We start from the raw sequence: 22,668 nt of genomic DNA, 5'->3' as shown, positions 1-22,668 counted from the left end.
AGGGGAATGGTATGGTCAGACTTACACTGGAAAGATCCTTCTGGCTGCAAAGTGGAAAGTGGATGGCTTAAGACAGATTTGAGGTGGAAGATAGGACAACTCATTAACTGGGGGCTGATAGAGGCTTGCAGGCCAAAAGGCAAAGTCCAGGATATTATGCAGGTATTCATATAACAAGCGATGAAATGTGTTTCTACAAGATATTTGTTGTTGTTGTTGTTGTTGTTGTTGTTGTTGTTAGAGATGGAGTCTCACTCTGTTGCCTGGGCTGGAGTGCAGTGGCGTAATCTCGGCTCACTGCAACCTCCGCCTCCTGGGTTCCAGCAATTCTCCTGCCTCAGTGTCCCAAGTAGCTGGGACTACAGGCGGCCACTGCCACGCCCAGCTAATTTTTTTTGAATTTTAGTAGAGGTGGGGTTTCACCCTGTTGTCCAGGCTGGTCTTTAACTCCTGAGATCGGTCAGTCTGCCCGCCTAGGCCTCCCAAAGTGCTAGGATTACAGGCATGAGCCACCATGCGCTGCCTGTTTTTTTTTTTTTAAAGCAATAGGATCTCATGAAGTTGCCCAGGCTGGAGTGCAGTGGCTATTCACAGGTGTGATCCCACTACTAATCAGCACAGGAGTTTTGACCTGTTCCATTTCTGACCTGGGCTGGTTTACCCCTCCTTAGGCAACCTAGTGGTCCCTTGCTCCCAGGAAGTCACCATATTGATGCTGAACTGAGTGTGAACACACAATTGGCATAGCACACTACAGCCCAGAACTCCTGGGCTCGAGCGATCCTCCTGCCTCAGCCTCCAGAATAGCTGGGACTAAGGTGCATGACATCACACCTGGTTACAAATTTTTTTTTTATTATAATACTTTAAGTTCTAGGGTACATAGGCTACAAAATTTTAACTGTAAACCCAAAGTAAATAATTGAGTATAATTTTTTTGTAACATACGTCTTCTAATAAGAATAACGAAATTCTTTTTTGGAAGATGACATTTCAGTTCACTAGGGCTCAAAGTTAGTGTTTCCTATCATTACATTGATTTCAAATGTTCATCTGTAAAGATTCTCCCCTAGAGCCTCTGGAGGGAAGTGGTCCTACTGGCACCTTGTCAAACTGACACCATTCTTAGCCCACAGTCATTCAAACAGAGGTTGTAGCTTGCTCACCCCTAGTCTAGACTAATGGGGCCTTGGCAGAAGCGAGTAAGAAACAGGAGGCTCTTCCCTCCCCTCTTCACCCTCCCACAAGCCACAGTGCCTAAACCTTTACCATTACTGCCATTACTATCATTACTAGGCATTGCTGCTTCCACTGGGCTCTAGTTACTAGGAGGGACCCAGATCCTTTAGTCAAAGGGAAGATGCCAGGAATATAAACATCCCATAATTATGACTTCTCAGGGCAAGACAGATCTCAGTAGTCCCTCTCCAGCCCTTTTCCCAGGGCAGAATTAACATATATATGTTTTGTAGAATCACTGTATACTCCAGATATAGAAAGCGACTTACCCGAGGACATGCTGCAAGTTGCTGACAGGACTGGGACTTGAACTCAGGACTTAGGATCCTGAGTCCCAGATTTCTTTGCTTATACTACCATGAGGACATGGCCAGTGTGGAGGGGAGGAACACATGGGGAAGAGAGGAGTAGTGTCAGGTCTCATTTGCCCAAGACAAGGGGCTCTTCAGGCTCCTGCCTTCCCCTTCTACCAGTCCAGTGGCAGATCAACCCTCCTAATTTACTTCACATTTGCATATATCACTTCCAGATGAGGTACCTGAGTCTCAGAGAGAATGAAGAACTTGCTGAGCATCTGTGGTAGGCTGAAAAATGGCCCCCCAAAGGATATCTACATCCTAGTCTCTAGAACCTGTGGATGTTAGCTTACATGGCAAAAAAAGGTTGAGGGAGCTCTGCAGATGTGATTATGTTGAGGGTCTTGAGATAGGAGCTTACCCTGGGTGATATGGACAGGCTCTGAATGCCATTACATGTTCATAAGAGGGAAGCAGAGAGAGATTCTATAAGACACAGAGGGCAGAAGATGATGTGATGATGGAAGTGGAGAGAAAGATTTGAAGATGTTGCTACCTGTGGAGATGGAGGAAGGGCCCTTGAGCCAAGGAAAGTAGCTCTAGAAGCTGGACAAGTTAAGGAAACAGATTCTCCCCTAGAGCCTCTGGAGGGAAGTGGCCCTGCTGGCACCTTGTCAAACTGACACCATTGCCACTGATCTCAGACTCCTTGCCTCCAGAACTGTAAGAGGATACATTTCTGTTGTTTTAACTGACCAAGTTTGTGGTGATTTGCTATAACAGCTGCAGAAACCTAATATGATATCTCACAGCAATTTTTCTCAATGTAAATATACTTTTAATTGTAAAGGCCGGGCGCAGTGGCTCAAGCCTGTAATCCCAGCACTTTGGGAGGCCGAGATGGGCGGATCACGAGGTCAGGAGATCGAGACCATCCTGGCTAACACGGTGAAACCCCGTCTCTACTAAAAAATACAAAAAACTAGCCGGGCAAGGTGGCGGGCGCCTGTGGTCCCAGCTACTCGGGAGGCTGAGGCAGGAGAATGGGCTAAACCCAGCAGGCGGAGCTTGCAGTGAGCTGAGATCCGGCCACTGCACTCCAGCCTGGGCGACGGAGTGAGACTCCGTCTCAAAAAAAAAAAAAAAAAAAAATTTAGAATAGTTTCAGACTTACAGAAAAGATGCCCAGATAGTAAAGAGAATTCCTATACACCCTTCACCCTAAATGTTACCCTTTGTAACATTTTACAGAACTATTGCGCATTTGTCACAACTAAAAAGGCAAGATTGGCACATTACTATCAAACTCCTTATTTTATTCCAATTTTACTGGTTTTTCCTAGTGACTTCTGTCTATTTGAGGATCCCATCTAGGATAGCATATTTCATTTAGATGTCATGTCTTCTTAGCCTCCTCTGGTCTGTGACAGTTTCTCAGATTTTCCTTGTATTTGATGACGTTTAGTTTTGAGAAGTACAGGTCAGGTGTTCTGTGGACTGTTCCTCAATATGGATTTATCTGACGTTTTTCTCCTGATTAGACTGGGGTTATGGGGTTTGGAGAGGAAGGCCACAGGAGTGATGTGCCATTCTCATCACAACACATCAAGTGTACTTACTATCAACATGACTTATCACTGGTGTTAAGTCATGTTTTCTAGGTGTTTTCACCACAAAGTTACTCCCTGTCCCTCTCTGCACACCCAGCTCTTTCCGTATGCTACCCTTGGAAGCAAGTCTCTAAGCACATCCCAGTTCAACTGGGAGAGGGCTGAGCTTCATCTCAGGGGGAATATCTACAGAAGTTATTTGGGATTCTTCTCTTAGGGAGATTTGTCTCTTCTCTCCCATTTATTTATTATTCAATCATTTATATCAGTATGTACTCATGAATATTTATTTTACACTTTGGATTATAATCCCAGTACTATGTTGTTTGTTTTATTGTTTGAATTGTTGCAGCTGTGGACATTGGGAGCTTGTTCAGTTTGGCCCCTGTGTCCTTTTGAGATATCCTCATCATTTTTTTAAAGCACTTCTTTACTTTCTGGCACTACAAGGTTTTTCAGGCTCATCTTGCATGTTCCCTGCTCCAGTCCTAGAATCAGGCATTGCTTTAAGTGTCTCAGGAATTCTTTTTATATTTATATTTATTTTTTACTTATTTTATTTATTTATTTATCTTGAGATGGAGTTTTGCTCTTGTCTCCCAGGCAGGAAGGCAGTGGCGCGATCTTGGCTCTCTACAACCTCCGCCTCCTGGATTCAAGCAATTCTCCCACCTCAGCCTCCTGAGTAGCTAGGATTACAGGTGCCCGCCACCACACCTGGCTAATTTTTGTATTTTTAGTAGAGACAGGGTTTCACCATGTTAGCCAGGCTGGTCTCGAACTCCTGACCTCATGATTCTCCCGCCTCAGCCTCCCAAAGTGCTGGGATTACAGGCATGAGCCACCGTGTCCGGCCAGGAATTCTTTTTTTAGAGAAAGGTATTAGAAACCAAGATCTGAGCTCTTGGTGTGCTAGTTGCTACTGGGATGCCATTGTTTCTAGTCCCTCTCAGAAGACAGAGCTAGGAGACATATATTTCCCATGTATACACACCTATTTATAATTGTATCTATCCAGCTGTGTCTGTATTAAACTAAACATGAGTTCATACTGATGTCTCCCTCTAATCCCTTACCACATGGATCATTCTAGTCATTCACCTTCTTCAGTAGTGAGAAAACTGGCCCTTGTCATCTATTTACTTATGTGTTCAATTGCAACACATGTATGGTAGTTTCAGACTTGTTATCCTGCACCCCCATGAGAAATTCAGCTTTACCAACTATGGTGCAGTGTTTATGGACATTGTATTTTTACATCAGTCTTGCCGTTTCCAGTCAAAATATTCTTTCCCAAAGTTACTTAGGTCAGCCCTTTGTTCTCTCACTCCCTTCAGTGAAGTTTTCTCACACATTTATAAGATAGTTGAGATTCTTTCATCATCTCAGTCTGCATTCTACCCTAGGGTACCTTAACTTTTTGGGTGATTCTAAAAGTTTAATTTCTTTCTTTTTTTTTTTTTTTTTTTTGAGATGGAGTCTCGCTCTGTCGCCCAAGCTGGAGTGCAGTGGCCAGATCTAAACTCACTGCAAGCTCCGCCTCCTGGGTTTACACCATTCTCCTGCCTCCGCCTCCCAAGTAGCTGGGACTACAGGCACCCGCCACCTCGCCCGGCTAATTTTTTGTATTTTTTAGTAGAGACGGGGTTTCACCGTGTTAGCCAGGATGGTCTTGATCTCCTGACCTCGTGATCCGCCTGTCTCAGCCTCCCAAAGTGCTGGGATTACAGGCTTCAGCCACTGCGCCCGGCAAAAGTTTAATTTCTATACATTAAAGTTTAAAGTTTACCTCGTGGTTTTTTTTTGTTTAGTTTTTTTTGTTTTTTTTTTTTAGATAGAGTTTCACTCTTGTCACCCAGGCTGGAGTGCAGTAGCATCATCTTGGCTCACTGCAACCTCCATTTCCTGGGTTCAAGTGATTCTCCTGCTTCAGTCTACCGAGTAGCTAGGATTATAGGTGCCTGCCATCTTGCCTGGCTAATTTTTGTATTTTTAGTAGAGACAAGGTTTCACCATGTTGGCCAGGCTAGTCTCAAACTCCTGACCTCAGGTGATCTACCTGCCTTGGCCTCCCAAAGTGCTGGGATTACAGGCATGAGCCACCGCTCCTGGCCTACCTTGTGGTTTTTAACAAATGCATAGTATCAAGTAGACAGCACTATAATACCATAGGAATTTGTTCTACCATCCTAGAAGGTTCCCAGTGCTTCCTCAGCCATAGCTCCCTACAGCTGATCTGTTTTTTGTCCCTATATGTTATCCTTTTCCAGAATGTCATAGGAGTGAAATCATACAGTATGTAGCCTTTTTGGTCTGGCTTCTTTCACTTAGCAAAATGCACTTAAGATTCATCCATGCTATCGTGTGAATTTACAGCTCAGTTATCTGTATTTCTGAATAGGATTCCATTGTATGGATTGAACCACAGGTTTTTAAAAAATCCAGTCACCTATTGAAGAACATCTTGGTTGCTTCCAGCTTTTGGTGATTATGAATAAAGTGGCCATAAACATTCATGTGCAGGTTTTCATATAGACTTGTTTTCCAATCAGTAGGGTAAATACCTAAGAGCACAATTGCTGAGTTGTATAGTAAGCCTGTGTTTAACTTTATGAGAATCTGCCAAACTGTCTTCTAAAATGGCTGTGCCATTTTGAATAAATAAGAGTTATTTTTAATATTACAGATTAAATCCAACTTTTCTGATCCTTTCTTTCGTTTCCCAAGCTGGTAGTCAGGTCACACTTTATTAGACAAAAATACAACCTTTGCAGTCAGATCTGAATTCAAATCCTCGCTCCACTACTTAAAAATGGTGTGACTGCAGACAAATTAGTTAACCTCTCCCTGCCTCGTACTGGGATTTACCTCTTCAAATACGCATGATGTCACAGATTGGATTCTCCAGGAAGTGGATTCTGAGATGGTGTGTAGCCTACAGGATGTTTATTAGAGAACCTTTGGAGTCAATACCGCAAGAAGGAAGGGAAGGCAGCAAATTTGGATGGAGGGAGAAGTCAAACTGAAATGTCCATCAGAGTTGTATTGAGCTGGGCTGACATGGCCCGGCCTTTATACCCTGGCTGTCTGAGTCATGGGCTGTATACCCTTGCAGAGACAGCTCTCTGCAGTGGAGGTGATCTCAGAAGGGGCAGACGGGACTTCCTGCAGCTGGGAATGGAGTTCTTCCTTGAAAATGCACCTGGGGACACGTCCTCGTATCCACTGCCCAAGGCAGAGTGGAAAGGGCACTGGGTGAGAACTGGGAGGCCAGTTCTGCATCTGCCACTTACCAGCTATGTGACTTTGGGCAAGCCCTGCCCTTCTAGCAGCCTTCTCAGCTTATCTGAGTGAAAGTGGCTAAGGTGACATCCCTAACCAATTAGTGTACAGCACTTTGCAATTCACCAGTTAGTTTTGTGTTTCTTAACTTGCAACAACCTTACAATGCCAGCAGTTAGTCACAACAAAGAGTTCCAGGGCAGTGCTGTGTTACTCCAGTGTGGTCTGGAGACCAGCGCACATCCATGAACAGCTTGTTACTGGTTCCTGACAAAATAATTACAGAAATGGAGTGGAACTGTTCAGAAACTTCAGAGCAATGTGGCACAGTAATTTTATGTCTGTTGAAACTAATAATAAAATGTCATACTATGTCTTGGTTTTCTTTTCTCACCTTTCTAGTAACTTATATTGTGTCTTATAAAATGGATAGGTCCATGAAGGATTGGGAAAAAAAGCAAAAACCAAAAATCTGGTCCTTTACCAGAGACATTTCAAGAAGCATTGACCTAGGGCATCCCCAAATGCAGGCTTTTGACAATTTTACTATTTTTTTTTTTTTTAGAGGAGGGGCTTTTTTGATCTTTAATCATTGACATGTTATTGATAGGGACAGGATTTTGGGGCTGTTTTTTGTTCTTTTAAGGTCTGCTTTAAAAGAGGCTGACGCTGGGCAAAGTGGCTCAAGCCTATAATCCCAGCACTTTGGGAGGCCAAGGCAGGTGGATCACCTGAGGTCAGGAGTTCGAGACCAGCCTGGCCAACATGGTGAAACTCCATCTCTACTAAAAATACAAAAAATTAGCTGGGCGTGATGGCATGCACCTGAAATCCCAGCTACTTGGGAGGCTGAGGCAGGAGAATCACTTGAACTCAGGAGGTGAAAGTTGCAGTGGTCCGAGATTGCCCCACTGCACTCCAGCCCGGGCAACAGAGCAAGACGCTGTATCAAAAAAAAAAAAAAAAAAAAAAAAAAAAAAAAAAAAGCTAAAAGGGGCTACCAGAAACGAGCTGCCTGCCATCATTTTCTCTTCACCCTGTCACTAAAGATGTGACCGAATGTGCACCCGTTCAACTGTTGAAAAAGGAAACACTCAGGTTGGTTTTCCAGCAGGGGTTGAAGGGACTCTAGAGTCTAAGAAATGCCCGAACCTCATTTGTGATAGACACACACACTCACAGGTATTTCAAAAATCATTTCCCGGAATTTATAAAGGGGGAGAGGGAGGAAGAACTGGCATTTATTGAACACCCATTTGTGGAAAGACCATTTACAAGTGAAGAAACTGAGACTCAGCAACTGGACCTGACTTGCACGGGGTCACGCAGCCCAGCTGGCTCTCCAGCCTCTGCCATTTCCATTGTGCCATCTGCTGGGTCTGAGGCCAGAACCCGGCAGAATGTGAGGAGCATGTGATAGCTGTCTGGGCAGGCAGTCCACATCTTGGGGCCAGGATTCCAGAAAGTCCTTTAACCTTTCTGACAAACGAACTTCATCTATTATAAAGAGGTTACTGTGGGTGTCTTTGACATAAAATATGTAGAGCATCCAATTCAGAGCCTAGCACATAGTAGGTCCTCAGTAAATGGCTCAGGGTGCTGACTCTGCCCTTCTGTGAGGTCATTAAGACAAATGCCCAGTTCAACCTAAGGCATTTTTTGCCCACGTGGCCTGGCCCTTCACCTACATCAGCTCAAGGACTTTCCAGGGTTCCTCCCTACCTTTGGGAGAAATTCCTGACTCCTTGACTGGACATTTGGCTTCCACTAGTCAGTAGACAAGGGAAAGCCAGGTACCCGATCCAGCTTGGTCGCCACTCTGTCCCCAGCACTTGGCACATAGCAAGGACTCAATAAAAGTTTTCTGAAAACAGACCTACCTCTAACCTCCTTTTCTTTGAAACTCACCCTTTCACCCTGAATCACACCTGCAGCTATTGCTAAGGTGTGCCCCACACTTTCCCTCCCCTCTGCCTTTGCTTACTCAACAATTTCCATCTGGATGCCCTCCTCCCTCTTTCCTGCTTCTGAGCCCTCACAAAGCACAGTCCCCTTGGGAGCTGAGACTGAGCAAGTGGACCTGACTTGCACTTGCAGCCTTGTGCCTGCCACGTGGCTGCTGGCTGTGCTATGCTGGCCAACCCCTGGCCAAGTCACCATAAAGCAGTATCAGAGGGACTGTGCCTCAGCAGGCCCTTTGTCCCCTTGGGAAATAATGTCTGAGAACTTCTCCCCAGGTCAAAGTGCAGGCTGATTTCCAGAGGAGACTCCAACTGTCCCCATTACTTGAGGGCCTCTGACCTTCTCTACCATGCCTGACTCATCCTGCCATCCTCTGCTGTCTTTATTTGTGCATGTATGGAGGGGAGGAGGTTGCCTTCCCCACATAAAGGTGAGGCCTCTGAGGCAGGCTCTGAGGGCCCCTGAGAATTGTTAGGAAGTGATAAATTAATAACTGAGTCCTTACATGGATAGCTCCTGACACATTAGTCAGGGAGGCCAATTACAATAACAAACACACTCCTATCTCAGTGGCTTTAGCCAGTAAAAGGGCATGTTTTTGCACACACAAAATCCAGCATGGATATTCCTGCTTGGATGGCTCCCTTGGGCAGCCCTCCTCTGAGATCAGGGCTCTATACTCCTTGTGCTATTGATGTCTTCAACACGAAGCCTCCAAGGTTGCTGTGAAAGAAGGAGAGACCTTTCCCCTCTGGCCAAGCCTCTCCCCCACCCCCTATCTTCCATCCTGGCACCCGTCTGTCTAATGGCCACCTTGTACTCCATCCTAGCCCAGGCTGGGGGGGTCACAGTCATCCTTCCTACCTGCAGCTTTTGCTCAAGCTGTTGCTCCCACCCCTCTGGGTCCCCTTTATATGGCTAGCTCAGTCTTTGTCCTCCAAGGCAATCTGCCTTGTGCAGAAGTAAACAGCATCGGTGTGGTACAGTCTAGCCTCTGAAGCTCATCCACCATCACTGTAGCAGCCAGCCTCCAAGCTGGCACCCAGGGATCCCACCCCCAGATATTCACACCCTTGTATGGAGTGTGGACTGGACTTAGTGACTCACATCTAACCAAGAGAGTAAGGTGGAATTGATAGTGTGAGACTCAGAGACCAGGTCATAAAAGGCAGTGTGGCCTCTCTCTTTCTCTTGACTCACTCACTCTGGGAGAAGCCATCCATGTCATTGGCAGTGCTGTGGAGAGGCCCACATAGCAAACAACGAAGCCTCCTGCCAACAGCCACACAAGTAGGCCTGGAAGCCGGTGCTGCAGTCCCACTCAGGCCTTCAGAGACCACAGCTCTGGCCCCAGTCCCAGCCTGGCTGCAACCTCATGAGAAACCCTAAGCCAGAACCACTCTAGTAAGCCATTCCCAGACACTTGACCCCCAGAAACCAAGAGTCGATGAGGATTTGTTGTTTAAAGCAGCTAAGCTTTGGAGTGATCTGTCATGCAGTGATAGACAACTAATTTAATCACCTCAGAGGCAAGGCCTGGGTCTCCTTCCCCTGATCCCTGCCCCAGGCCTCATGTGGGTGGGATTGAGAGGAAGCACACATGTGAGAATTCATTTACTCAACGAACTCCCTCTCACTGGGGATGCTGAGGTCCTGTGCTGGTGGTGGAGCTGGGTCGAATGGGGCTGAAGGCACCATGGATAAGGGCCTAAGGGGGCTCCCAGTCCACTGGGAGACAGAGAAGTCCACTCACCTATGAATAACTATGACCCTTTCATCCCCGAAGATAGTGCAAAAGAGGGCTGATGCAGGGCAAAGGGCAGAGTTTGAGGGTTGAAGGGTAGGATGAGGTTTGACAAAGGAGGCGATCTTTGGGAGTGAGTGACGCTGACCGGACCAAGAAGAAAGAGTGTTCCAGGAGGAAGGGAACGGTGTGCCCATAAATAAGCCAGTGCAAGAGCAGAGTATACTGAGAGAGCAGCAAAGGGGGCGGGAGTGACTGGTGGCAAGGGGAGAGGGTCCAGAGGTGAGGCTGGTGGGGTCTAGAGGGCAGATGATAAAGGCATTGAATGCCAGGCTGAGGAGTTTAGGCATTATCCTGAGGCACTGGAGACCACTTAGAGAGTTCTAAGTTTTATTTGTGAGACAGGATGCAGGTCCTGTTTGTGGGTAGGCTGGAGGGAGGGCACTAGAGGCAAGGGCATTGGCGCAGCATTTACCTGGACAGCAACACCTCCTCCTCAGGGTGCTAAGGGCTATGGCAGAGGAACAGAAAGTCTGGAGAAGCCAGAGGAAACCCCTCGCAATCAGAGGCACTGGGGAAGACTTTTTTGCACAGATAAAATCAGTATTGGAGGATGAGTAGGAATTATCCAGACAAAGTGGAGATAATGGGGAGGAGATGGCATTCCATGGCATCCGACATCATGGGCAAAAGCTCAGAGGTGAGACACTGTAGCTGGCACAAAGAAATGCAAATGGTTCCGAGTGATGGGAGCATGGAGTAAGGGAGGAAGAGAGATGAGGATAGACAGGCTGGGCCAGATGCTGGAGAGTGGCAAATGGCAGGCTGAGAAGCTCGGGCTTGGAGGTGTACGTGTTCCATCTTCCATTGACCCCTCCAGATCAACTCTGCCTGTCTTTGCCTTTCTCCCTTTCCCAGGAGGCCTACATGCCTGGACTGCAGCCACAGGCCCTCCTTCCCTCCAGCTTCTAGTTGGGCTCAGGCAGTGGGGAACTTGGCAGCAGACTGAATGGAGGAAGGAGAATGAGGTGGGAATGCTTGCTCCTGGCTCCTCCCTTGCAGGGTCACCAGACCTGCTCGTGCCCCTTGACCAACAATGGCCCCCACACAGGAGTCTTCCTGGTTCAGGAACTGCTGCTTCCATTCATCCTTCCAGGCCTCAGGGTGGAAACAGTGCACACACTTCAAAAAATGGTTCCTTTTTAAACCCTCCTCAAGTTATCCTCTGGTTCCTGCTGGATCCTGATCCTGTGGATTCAGACTGGTCCAAACCCTATCCTAGGAGCAATGGAGGGTCATGGAAGGATGCTGAGTAGGGAATGATGCAGTCAGCTTTGTGTTTTAGACAGCTCACTGTGGCTCTGCATGAGGGATCAATGCGGGAGAGCGAGAGGGAGATAGGGCAGAGATGCAGGGCTGAGCTGGGCTGAGCTGGGATCCTTGGGATACACAGTGGTGATGCCATGGTCACACAGGGAATTCCAGGGTGTGTGTGCCTGGGGTGGGCAGTGGTTGTGCTTCAGGCTTTTAGTTTTTAATTTTTGGTGGATTGTTTGCAAACATGGCAGTAAGAATCCCTGCATGTGACCACACCCTTTTGTAATATGACATTGCTACTCCTCCCATCCAGAGGGGGATCCTATTCCTTACTCCCTGAATCTGCTGGGTTGTGACTTGCTTTGACCAACAGAATGCAGCAGAAGTGATGCTTGTGAGGTGTGCAGCCTAGGACTTGAGTCCGTGCAGCTTTGGCTCTCGTTTTTTGGAATCAGCCACCAGTGAATGCTAACAGACCACTCAGTATAGAGAGGGGCCCAGTGTCCATGTGCAAAGAGAGGCCCAGCCCCTCTAGCATCCCTAGCTGTCTCAGCCCCAGCTGACCCCTTGGCTGGATGCAACTGCAAGACCCAAGAGGAACCACCCAGAGAATCCATAGAATTGTGAGAAGTAATAAATCCTCACACTCTTCAACCATTAAGCTGTGGTTATTGTTGTTGTTTTTTTTGAGACAGGATTTCATTCTGTTGCCCAGGCTGGAGTACAGTGGTGCAATCTCGAGTCACTGCAACCTCCGCCATTTGGGCTCAGACAATCCTCTCACCTTAGGCCTCTAAGTATCTGAGACTACAGGCACAAGCCACCATGCCCGGCCAATTTTTGTATGTATTTCTCTTTTTGTACAAAGGGAGTTTCACCATGTTTCCCAGGCTAGTCTCAAACTCTTGAGCTCAAGTGATCCACCCACCTTGGCCCCACAAAGTGCTGGGATTACAGATGTGAGCCACCATGCCCAGCCAGCCATTAAGTTTTGAAGTGGTTCGTTATACAGCAGTAGGTAATTACTATGGGCTGTTATTTATCTCCTTTGCAAATCTCCCACTTTCTTCAAGGTCCTGCCCACGTGTCACCTCCTCCAAGTCCTCCCCTCGTCTGTAAATCATCCCTCCCTTCTCTAAACTCCACTGCTTCTTCTTCCTGCTCCTCTTGTGACCCTTATACCACGCTGCCTAATAGGATAATAAGAGGCACTTTCATGAGACATTGGGCACCTTTGTCACCTGGCTTCTAATTCATACATACTGCACATCATTCCACAAAGGACATGGAATAGCTTGTTATCTCATGAACTGTTCACAACACTGAAGGTGGATACTACAGTATTTATTTCTCAGATGACAAAATCGAGGTTTGGAGATGTGGCTTGCCCAGGATCACTGAAAAGAGGCAGAGCCAGAGCCAGGATTGAAACCCAAATGTACACTTCTCTCAGTGCCTGTGTTGTGGTTATGGGTGTGATCTGCTCCAGGCAGGGAAGGGTCTGTTTCCCCACTAGAGGGTGAGGGAGAGTCACAAACCCTGGTCTAACCCTCTGTTCCCTCCCTACTGATGCATGGCCCTAACCCAGGAATCTAGAACTCTGGTCAGGGTGTCTGTCCCCATCTTACCCCTCCACACCCCCCACACCCCTGCAGACACATGCACACATCTCACATCTGGTTTCCATTCTCTGTGCTAGCCTGCCCTGTGTCTTAACAAATTGACCCCCGCTTCTTTCCCAACAGAATGGGGCCAGAGGTGGTAAACTTAGGGTTGATGCATCAGGAAGAAGCGATCAGCATGGTCTTCTCTGGCTCAGTCTCATCCGGCTTCTGGGAAGGTGAGACAGGGCCCCAGGGCCAGGCTGGGGGATCAAGGGTAAGGCTTTGACCAGCCCTCTTGGTTGGGGGTAGAAAGAAAGAGAAGCATGCTAAAATATAATTCTCTCATTTATTGAACTGACATTTATGGAGCCCCCTTTTTTATGCCAAGGTCAGGGGCTTAAGTTACAAAGGGCGAATAAGAGGCGCCTTATGGAGCTCTCAGCCTATGTAATGTCAGAGCTGAGATTCAGAGTCAGTGGGAAAACTGAGGCTCAGAAGGAGAGAAAAGAGGCCTGCCCACAGTCATACAGCCAGTTGGTAACAGAGCACAGTCCTCCCTACCCACCTTCCGTGTGCCTCTGGCGGCCACTCCATCACCCAGAGAACCCAGAAGCTTGAAGCTACCTAGGGTGAGGGCAGGGGTTTGCTGGCCACCCCTCCTCTCCAGCATGGAGAGGGAGGACCTGGGACATCCAGGGTGCACGATGACAGGTCTTGTAGGAGAAGGGACTGGAGCTGGTGGCCTCTTTTGTGCTGTCACTCAAGGTCAGAGGAATAAAAACCTTGCTGTTCTCTTTGTTCCCTTGCATTTCCTTTTATAATGTTTGAGTGACATTACAACAGAGATCAGAGACCTCAGAAAACATTCTCCTCCAGCCCTTTCTCCCATTTCACTGAGCAGACAGAAGCCAAGGAGCAGGAGGCTTGCAGAGGTCTTGTAGCAGAAGTGCAGATTGCAGTGCCAGAATCTGGTCTCCTCTTCTGCGTTGCCCGCCCTGACTTACAGCCTGACATGGGTTAGATTTGCAGGAGTCTGGGAAGGCTCTGCAGATATGTTCAACAAACACCTCCAGGAAGTCTTCTCAGAGCACAGCACCTCCTGCTGGGCTCCCTAATGTTGGCCCTGCCCTTTGGGCTCAGCAGAACTCCAAGTGTTGGTCAGCAGGAATGTTGAACTTAAGTTTGTGGGCCTCGAAGAGGTTGCACAGCTCTTTGATATAGCGCTGGTGCAGCTGGTTCACCTCCTCCGAGGAGGGATGCAGCGTCTTCTGTACCTCGATGGGCTTCCCCACTGCAAGGCATAGAGGCGTGCAGTGGCTTAGGGTAGGGAAGGGGACATTGGGGCAGGTGCCCATCCCTATGGTTCATCCCTGCAGAAAAGTGCTCTTACTGCCATTCCTTCCAACCCTAATCTCAGGTAATGAATTTTAAGACATTAGTGCAACTCCAAGATTCTGATATAATAACAATGGCTGGATTTCTTTTCTTTCTTTCTCCGTTTCTCTCTTTCTCTCTCTCTCTCTTTCTCCCTTCCTTTCTCTCTCTCTCTCTCTCTCTCTCTCTCTCTCTCTCTCTCTCTCTTTCTTTCCTGCAGAGTCTTGCTCTGTAGCCCAGGCTGGAGTGCAGTGGCACAATCTCAGCTCACTGCAACCTCCACCTCCCGCATCCCGGTTCAAGCAATTCTCCTGCCTCAGCCTTCTGAGTAGCTGGGATTACAGGCATGCGCCACCATGCCCAGCTAATTTTTGTATTTTTAGTAGAGACAGGGTTTTGTCATGTTGGCCAGGCTGGTCTTGAATTCCTGACCCCGTGATCTGCCCTCCTCGGTCTCCTAAAGTGCAGGGATTACAAGTGTGAGCCACCGTGACTGGCCAATGGCTGGATTTCAATGTGTCAGGCAATGTATTAGGTGCTTTACATGAAATACTCCCTATTATCCTATGGGTATAAAAAACTGTCATTATTCCTATTTGACAGATGAGTCAATGAGGCTCAGAGAGGTTACCTGACTTGTTCAAGGTCACATAGCCAGGAAGAACCACTGCCAGATTTTAGACCCTGGGGGTGTGCCCTTCACCTTCAGGCTATATGATCTGGGGAGTCCAAGATGCCATGATTGGAAGCAGCTATATTTCTAAGATGGGGTGAGTTCATAGCCCAGGCAGCTCTTCTTTCCCCTCTACCCCTCCACGCTGACCTGCAGTGGATCTCTTATCCCAGGGAGGAATCAGGATGGACCTAACTCATCTCTTTCTCTGGTTCTGCCTGGCTGGGAAGGCAGTTCCTCTGTCCTCTCTTCTGGCGATAGTTCTGGAGACAGCAGAAGTATTAAAATTCGTGAAAATATTGCCACACAACACGGGTGGGGGGTCATGATGTAGGGGTTTACCAAGTCTGCTCAATTAGCAAGTGGATGGATGGAGATGAGATAAATGGACTTCTCCCTATAAAGTCTTTCGGAGGCCAGGCATGGTGCCTCATGCCTGTAATCCCAGTACTTTGGGAGGCTGAGCCTGGGGGATCACTTTAGGTCAGGAGTTCGAGATGAGCCTGGCCAACATGGTGAAACCCTGTCTCTACTAAAAATACAAAAATTACCCAGGCGTGGTGGCATGCACCTGTAATCCCAGCTACTCTGGAGGTTGAGGCAGGAGAATCGCTTGAACCCGGGAGGTGGAGGTTGCAGTGAGCTGAGCTCATGCCACTGCACTCTAGCCTGGGCAACAGAGCAGGACTCTGTCTCAAAAAAAAAAAAAAAGAATTAAACCCACCTTTTCCGGCATTGTAAAAAGTCAGAATGATCCTAATAAAAACCTCAACTTTGTTATACAAAAACAGTGTGATATTTTGGAAGATACTTAACTTCTCTGAGCCCCAGTTTACATCAATGAAATGGGTATAGTAACTCCTGTCTTGAAGGTATGGCCAGGCGCAATGGCTCATGCCTTTAATTCCAGCACTTTGGGAGGCTGAGGCAGGCGGATCAGGTCAGGAGTTTGAGACCAGCCTGGTCAACATGGTGAAACACCATCTCTACTAAAAATACAAAAATTAGCTGAGTTTTGTGGTGAGCAACTGTAGTCCCAGCTACTCGGGAGGTTGAGGCATGAGAATTTCTTGAACCTGGGAGGCAGAGGTTGCAGTGAGCCAAGATTGTGCCATTGCATACAGGTTTCCTGCCTTGAAGGTTGTTAGAATAAGCTGAGTTGCTTCATGTAGGGCAGCTAGTGTAGTGCCTGGCACACAGTAGATGCTCAGCAACTGGTCGCAACTATTGCTCTTGGCACCTCTGCTATAGTTCCTATCCCAGACTGTCTTCTATTCTATCTGCTTGCGTGTGTATGTTTCCCAATCTAGAATGTGAGCCCCATTAGGGCAGGAATAAATCTGGCCCATCTCCACGTCCCCTTGCAGCACACAACATAGCCTCCTCCCTCCCAGCCTGGTCCTGGACTTACCCACAGTGGTGATGGGCCGGCGGTAGGGTATTAAACCAAAGCTGTACTGGAAGACACCACGGCCATGAAAGAGTGGGAGGGAGATGCCCATGATCTTCTGCAACCGATTCTGGATACAGCGCAACCAGGAGCCAGAAGAGTTGGGAATCTGGTCAAATAGGTCATTCTCTCCGAAGGAGAAGATCGGCACCAGGGGTGCCCTGGAGACAAATAGAGGAAAGAGGGCATGTGGGAGGCCCCAGAGAAGGCACAAGCTGAAAGGCCCTTTAGCTTCCTGCAGGGACTCTGTGACCAAGAAATGGAGCAGAGGTCAGCCACCTGGGCTGGAAGTGGAGGCCTGGGTTATCTCCCAGACCTTCACAGCCCCATTCTCTGGGCAGGTCCCTTGCAGGGCCACAACTTCCCAGTTGCACCATGAGAGGTAGACCAGCATGCTTCAGACAGTCCTCCCAGATACAAAAATCTGCATTGTTTTTCCCAGAAAAATCTCTCCCACCTCAGCTGGCTCATGTTTCTCAAGGATGCTTCACCCCAAGTAGGGAGAAGAGCTCTGAAATGTACCCCAAATATCACTCTTCTAGATATCATAGGTCTCAGGTCAAGTGCCAGTTTTGTGGAATATGTTCATTGCCACCTAGTTTCTTAGATTACTGAGTCTCCCTTGTGGAAACTTTTCTAGGTATTTGGGCGTGAGACACCAAAATATAATCTTCATTGTGAATGGACTGAAAATCTCTACCAAAATAGAATCTGCATTCGTCTCTGCCCTCTTCCCATCAAAATAAAATCCTTGCCAATCGCCAACTGAAACCAGAGTGCTCTTCCCAGAGGCTTGATACCCGTGTGTCAGGGCGAGCCTGATGAAGCCCTTTCGGTTCCGCAGTAACAGCGTGAAGGATCCAGGCCTGGCATCCAGGGCCTCCTGGGCACCCCCTACAATGATGCCCAGCAAGTTTCCGCCACCCTTCCTGTTCAGAATGTGAGCAGCGCTCTCCTTTTCTGATGTGACCAACCCTGCGGAAAGAGAAAGGTGGGTCAGGTATGGGGTGAGGGAGCAAGGGCTATGAAAGCACATAGAGCCCATGAAAGAGATCACCAGCAAGGCCTGGGGTTGCCCCCACTGCACCCCATTCCACCTAGGAGCTCCCTGAGTCTTCTCCCTCTTCCCAACCCACTGGTGGACTTAGCACCCAGCATGGTGCTGTAGGAAGTGCTTCTTTGGGCCCAGCCTCCTTCTCCTACTGCACACGCTCTTGGAAGAAGTACAGAACTGTTGGCAACCCTCCTGAAAATGTGTTACCTTCCTGAGCTGCTCAGGGGTGGAAACACTCACCTGCGGACATGATGTAATCTCTGAAGAAGGGGGCCCGGAACCACAAGGTCAGCATCATCAGATGGGGGCGGATACCGGGGAAGATCGAAGAGAAGCCTGTGCTCTCAGTGCACAGGTTGGCAAAGGCTCCGGCTGCCAGGACTCCATGGGGGTGGAAGCCCGCAATGTAGTTCCGAGAGGGGTCCAGCTCAGCAGTCTTGACCAGCTGCAGGGACAGCAACCTACTGAGCCAGGGTGGGGCCTGTGTTCCAACCCTGACTCTTCCCCTCACTGGTGTGACCTTGGGAAACCCCCCTGAGCCTCCAGGTCTTCATCCATATGTCTGACCACCCTGGGTTCTTACGAAGATTCAGATATGGTGTGTGACAGCACCTGGAGATACCATGGTGCTGGCTGTGCCACAGAGTTGATGCTGGCTTGGGACAAATTGCTTCCCTCTCCTACAGACTCCTCATTTATAAAGTGGCAATACAGTATTTGGCCCTGTCCCTACTACCTCCTAGGGCTACTGAGAAACTCAAGCATGATGGTGCCTGGAATTATTTATACCAACACCACCTGTACAGGATATAACATGAAGGCATCAAGAGGCTACACAGGGGTATCAACATGCTGAAATAGCCCCATTTTAAGAAAAACAATGTTCTGGCCAGGCATGGTGGCTCATGCCTGTAATCCCAGCACTTTGGGAGGCCAAGGCGGGTGGATCACCTGAGGTCAGGAGTTTGAGACCAGCCTGGCCAACATGGTGAAACCCCATCTCTAATAAAAATACCAAAAATTAGCTAGGTGTAGTGGCAGGCGCCTGTAATCACAGCTACTCAGGAGGCTGAGACAGGAGAATCACTTGAACCTGGGAGGCGGAGGTTGCAGTGAACCGAGATCGTGCCACTGCACTCCAGCCTGGGCAACAAGAGCAAAAAACTGCATCTCAAAAAAAAAAAAAGAAAAGAAAAGAAAAGCATTTGTGCATAGAGAAACACCCTGGTGAGTGGAAGGGCCTGTGTTTAGGTCACTGAGCCAATATTAGAATGGGCATCTACGCGCACATTATCTATTGTGGTCCCACAGAGCATGCAGTTGGATACGTGCACATAGATACATGTAATAATACTGGCTCAGTGACCTAGACACAGGCCCTCCCACAGTGCAGGCACTTGGATACTAAGGTGTGGTCTGCACCTCCCTAGATGTGGTCTCTATTGGTATCTTTCTATGCTAACCTCTTTCATCTGTCCCCTGGACCCAAATCTATCACAACATCCCTGTGAAGATTACAGACCATGTGTCTGATGCATCTGTGTCCCCAGCGCAGGCCTGGAACAGAGGAGATGCTCTGGAAAGGGTATGGCATGAAGGAAGGAAGGAATAAGCCCAATGGATGAGGATGGTGCAGCCTCAGAAGGAAGGCTCCCTGACCCCAATCCTATCCTGGCATGTTACCAGGGTTCCACTAGTGAGAAAAAGAACCTTGAGTCGGGAGACCCAGGTTCTGCCGCTGGCTCATCACATGACCGTTGTCAGGCCCCTGTCCCCTCTGTGGCTCAATTATTTCTGTCCCACAGGACACTGATAACGCCTCCCTGGCAGGGTTGCTACTGGGTTTAAGGGGGTAAACAAAGAAGAGAGGAGACTTGTGAAGTGCTGTGGTCTGTCTCCCTCCTTCAGTTCTGTTAGGTGAAGGGAGTGTGACTAAGCGAAGATGGATGGCTGTCTGGGGAAAATCCTGCCTGGGTGCATGCCCTGGCAGGCTGGGTGTGCAGCAGGCAGTGGGGCCTGGAGAAGTGCATAGCCAGGTTACTAGGCTCTGGGGGTTGTTATCGCTTTTAGTTGATATGATTTATATACCATAAAATGTATCCATTTTAAGTATGAAATTCAGGGTTTCAGTACATTTAAAAGGTATGGGATAGGTGTGGTGGCTCACACCTCTAATCTTAGCAGCCTGGCAACACAGTGAGACTCCATCTCTGCAAACATTTTTTTTAAAGTTGTGGTGGTGCGTGCCTGTAGTCCAAGCTACTTGGGAGGCTGAGGCGGGAGGATTGCTTGAGCTCAGGAATGAGGCTGCAGTGAGTTATGATTGCACCACTGCACTCCAGCCTGGATTACAGAAAGAGATCCTGTCTGTCTTTCTTTTTTTTTGAGACAGGGTCTTACTCTGTCGCCCAGACGCGAGTACAGTGGCACAATCTCGGCTCACTGCAACTTCTGCCTCCCAGGCTCAAGCGATCCTCCTGCCTCAGCCTCCTGAGCACCTGGGATTACAGGTGTGCACCACTACCGCCAGGCTCATTTTTGTATTTTTAGTGGAGATGGGGTTTCACCATGTTGGCCAGGCTGGTCTTGAGCTCTTGACCTCAAATGATCCATCCCCCTCAGCCTCCCAAAGTGCTGGGATCACAGGTGTGAGCCACCACACCTGGCCAAGATCCCATCTTTAAAAAAAAAAAAGTGTGTTACCAATCAATATCTAATTCCAGAGCATTTTCAACACTCCAAAATAAACTCATACCTATTAGAAGTCACTCCTCCTCTCCCCAGCCCCTGGAACCACGAATTTACTTTTTGTCTCTATGGATTTGCCTGTTCCAGACATTTCACGTAAATGGAATCATATAATATGTGGCATTTGTGTCTGGTTTCCTTCATTTAGCATGATTGGAGGTTTATCTATGTTATAGTATGTATCTGTACTTCATTCCTTGCTGTGACTGTATGCTATTCCATTTTATGGATATTCTACATCTTGGATGTCCATTCATTAGTCAAGGACATTTGAGTGGTTTCACCCTTGGGCCGTTACAAATAACGTGGCCACAAGCACTTGTGTACAAGTCTTGGTGTGAAAATGTTTTCAGTTCTTTGGCAGGGGCTACAGGGGCGCTTTTTTAACCCCAAGACGCTCTTCAGTCCCTGCCTAAACGATCACAGCACCACATAGGGCTCTCCGGGAGTGGACATCTGGACATTGAGTGGGAGGGAGGACAGCGGGGGACTGCTATGTCTCTACTGTGTCCATTCCCATTTCTCCACAAACGAACTTGTGCCCCCTCACAGCCGTGGGTCAACTGAAGAGCCTCAAGAGCCCACTGTCCTAACAGATTCTTTATGGTTCACAAAGCAGCCATGCTGTTAGCTTGTTTAATGTTCAATCTGGCCCTAGGGAGGCTGGCTGGAGTATGATAGGCCCAGTGTGACAGTTCAGCAAACTGAGCTGTGGAGACCTGCCCTGAGCCACACAGATGGCTCTGAGTTCTGCCACCTCCTGCAGAAAGCATCAGAGAGAGAGAGAGAGAGAGAGAGAGAGAGAGAGAGAGAGAGAGAGCGCGCGTGCAAAGTGAGCCAGGAAGCCTTTGTTCCAGACCCAGGGAAATATCCTGGCACTCAGGACTGTCTTTGGGGCCTTTCACTTACTAGTCAGACTTGGAAGGTCCAGGGTTCTCTCGATTCCCTTCTCCCAGGAGAAAGTGGCTCCTGCATCAACAACCTGCTTCGCACTGCTCCAGGGCCTGGCGTGGGAGAGCTTGTTCATGGCCTATTTATGTGCTTAGATTAATTGGCAGGTTAAAAATGCTGGGCATGCAGGGTCTGATTCAGTAGGTCTGATCTGGCCTTGGGCATCTGATTTGTGACAGATTTCGTAGAGGATTTGGTTACACATCAAAATTCAAAAATCCTCTTTCAGGTTCAGGCTGTTAGCGCTGTGTGTGTGTGTGTGTGTGTGTGTGTGTGTGTGTTTAGGGACTAGGGTACTTCCCTGTCTCCCCCTATCCAGCTCAGATGGATGGAAAGGCTTGGATATTCTCCTTGGCCCTGGCTGTAACTCCCTGTGGCCCTGGGTAGGGCTTTGGCCTCCCCAGTCCACTCTGTTGATAAGTTATTAGCTGGTTCTTGCCCCACCATAGTCACACATTCACTTCACAGACACGCATTGATACCCATGGACACATCCCCTCAATTCTAACATGCGCACTCTCCCTGCCCACTTGTTGAAGAAATACAGTAAGTGCCAGGCCCCGAGAGCTGGAAAGAGTGCCAGAGTTGGTAAACACTCCCAGTATCTACCAGGCCCCAGGCACCTTGCATACACCAACTTGCCTCACCCTCTGTCAACCGTATGAGGGAAATATTGTATCATTGCCGCCCGCACTTAGCAGATGAGGAGATGGAGACACAAGGTTCATTAACTAGTTGTGGGTCATATAGCTAGTATAGACTTAGAGCCAGGGTTTGAACCCAGAAGCCTGGTTCTGTGTGTGTAACCAGGAGGCTCTGCCACCCTGTAGGAGTCCTAAGTAAAAGGGGATTCATGGGGTAAGAGGGTGCACTCCAAGTAAGAGCGCCAGCACAAGTGATGTAGCTCATGCCTAGACAGCTCGGATGGCAAAGGGAGGACAAGCAGGTGAGGGGTGGGTGGGGTGCAGGGACTGGAAGGCTGCAGCAAAATAGACTTTATGAGCCAGGGGAGTCACTGTCACTGCAGTATTTCACTCATTTTATGAGGATTATTCCAGCCGCAGTGTGGTGGATGGACTGCTGGGGGCATTGGCAGAAGTAGAGCCAAGATAAAGAGATATGTATGGTCAGGGCTAAGGCCAGGTGAGGAGAAATCAGGCTGGAGGAGTTTAGGAGGCAGAGCCCAGGGCTTAGAGCAGTGGTTCTTCACTGGGGCAAGTGTATGCCCCCAGCTCCTCCCCCTCCCCTAACAGAAGTCATTTGGTAATGTCTATAAATGTTTTTGGCTGTCACAACAGGGAGGGATAGTGCTACTGGCATTGAGTGAGTAGATGCCAGGGGTGCAGACAGTCCCCACAACATAG

General features: G+C 48.3%; 1 protein-coding gene and 1 long non-coding RNA gene across 4 annotated transcripts in view; one reads left to right on the top strand and one right to left on the bottom strand.

Moving 5' to 3' along the window:
- LOC123568723 (uncharacterized) overlaps positions 1–22,668 on the top strand; it is a 66,480-nt gene that overhangs the window by 20,429 nt on the left and 23,383 nt on the right. The window lies entirely within an intron of this gene.
- The window catches only part of MOGAT2 (monoacylglycerol O-acyltransferase 2), a 60,865-nt gene continuing 51,580 nt past the window's right edge, over positions 13,384–22,668 (bottom strand). For all 3 annotated transcript variants that reach the window (XM_074014790.1, XM_045371280.3, XM_005579112.5), the window contains exons 3-6: positions 17,846–18,050; positions 17,352–17,526; positions 16,513–16,712; positions 13,384–14,345 (exon numbers count right to left, since the gene is read on the bottom strand). In XM_074014790.1, the coding sequence (XP_073870891.1) occupies positions 14,191–14,345; positions 16,513–16,712; positions 17,352–17,526; positions 17,846–18,050 (735 nt within the window). In that variant the 3' untranslated portion in view covers positions 13,384–14,190. The remainder of the gene's footprint in view (positions 14,346–16,512; positions 16,713–17,351; positions 17,527–17,845; positions 18,051–22,668) is intronic.

This window comes from Macaca fascicularis, chromosome 14 (genome assembly GCF_037993035.2).
Source record: "Macaca fascicularis isolate 582-1 chromosome 14, T2T-MFA8v1.1".
Classification (NCBI taxonomy): domain Eukaryota; kingdom Metazoa; phylum Chordata; class Mammalia; order Primates; family Cercopithecidae; genus Macaca; species Macaca fascicularis.
This window is presented reverse-complemented; position numbering and strand designations above follow the sequence as displayed.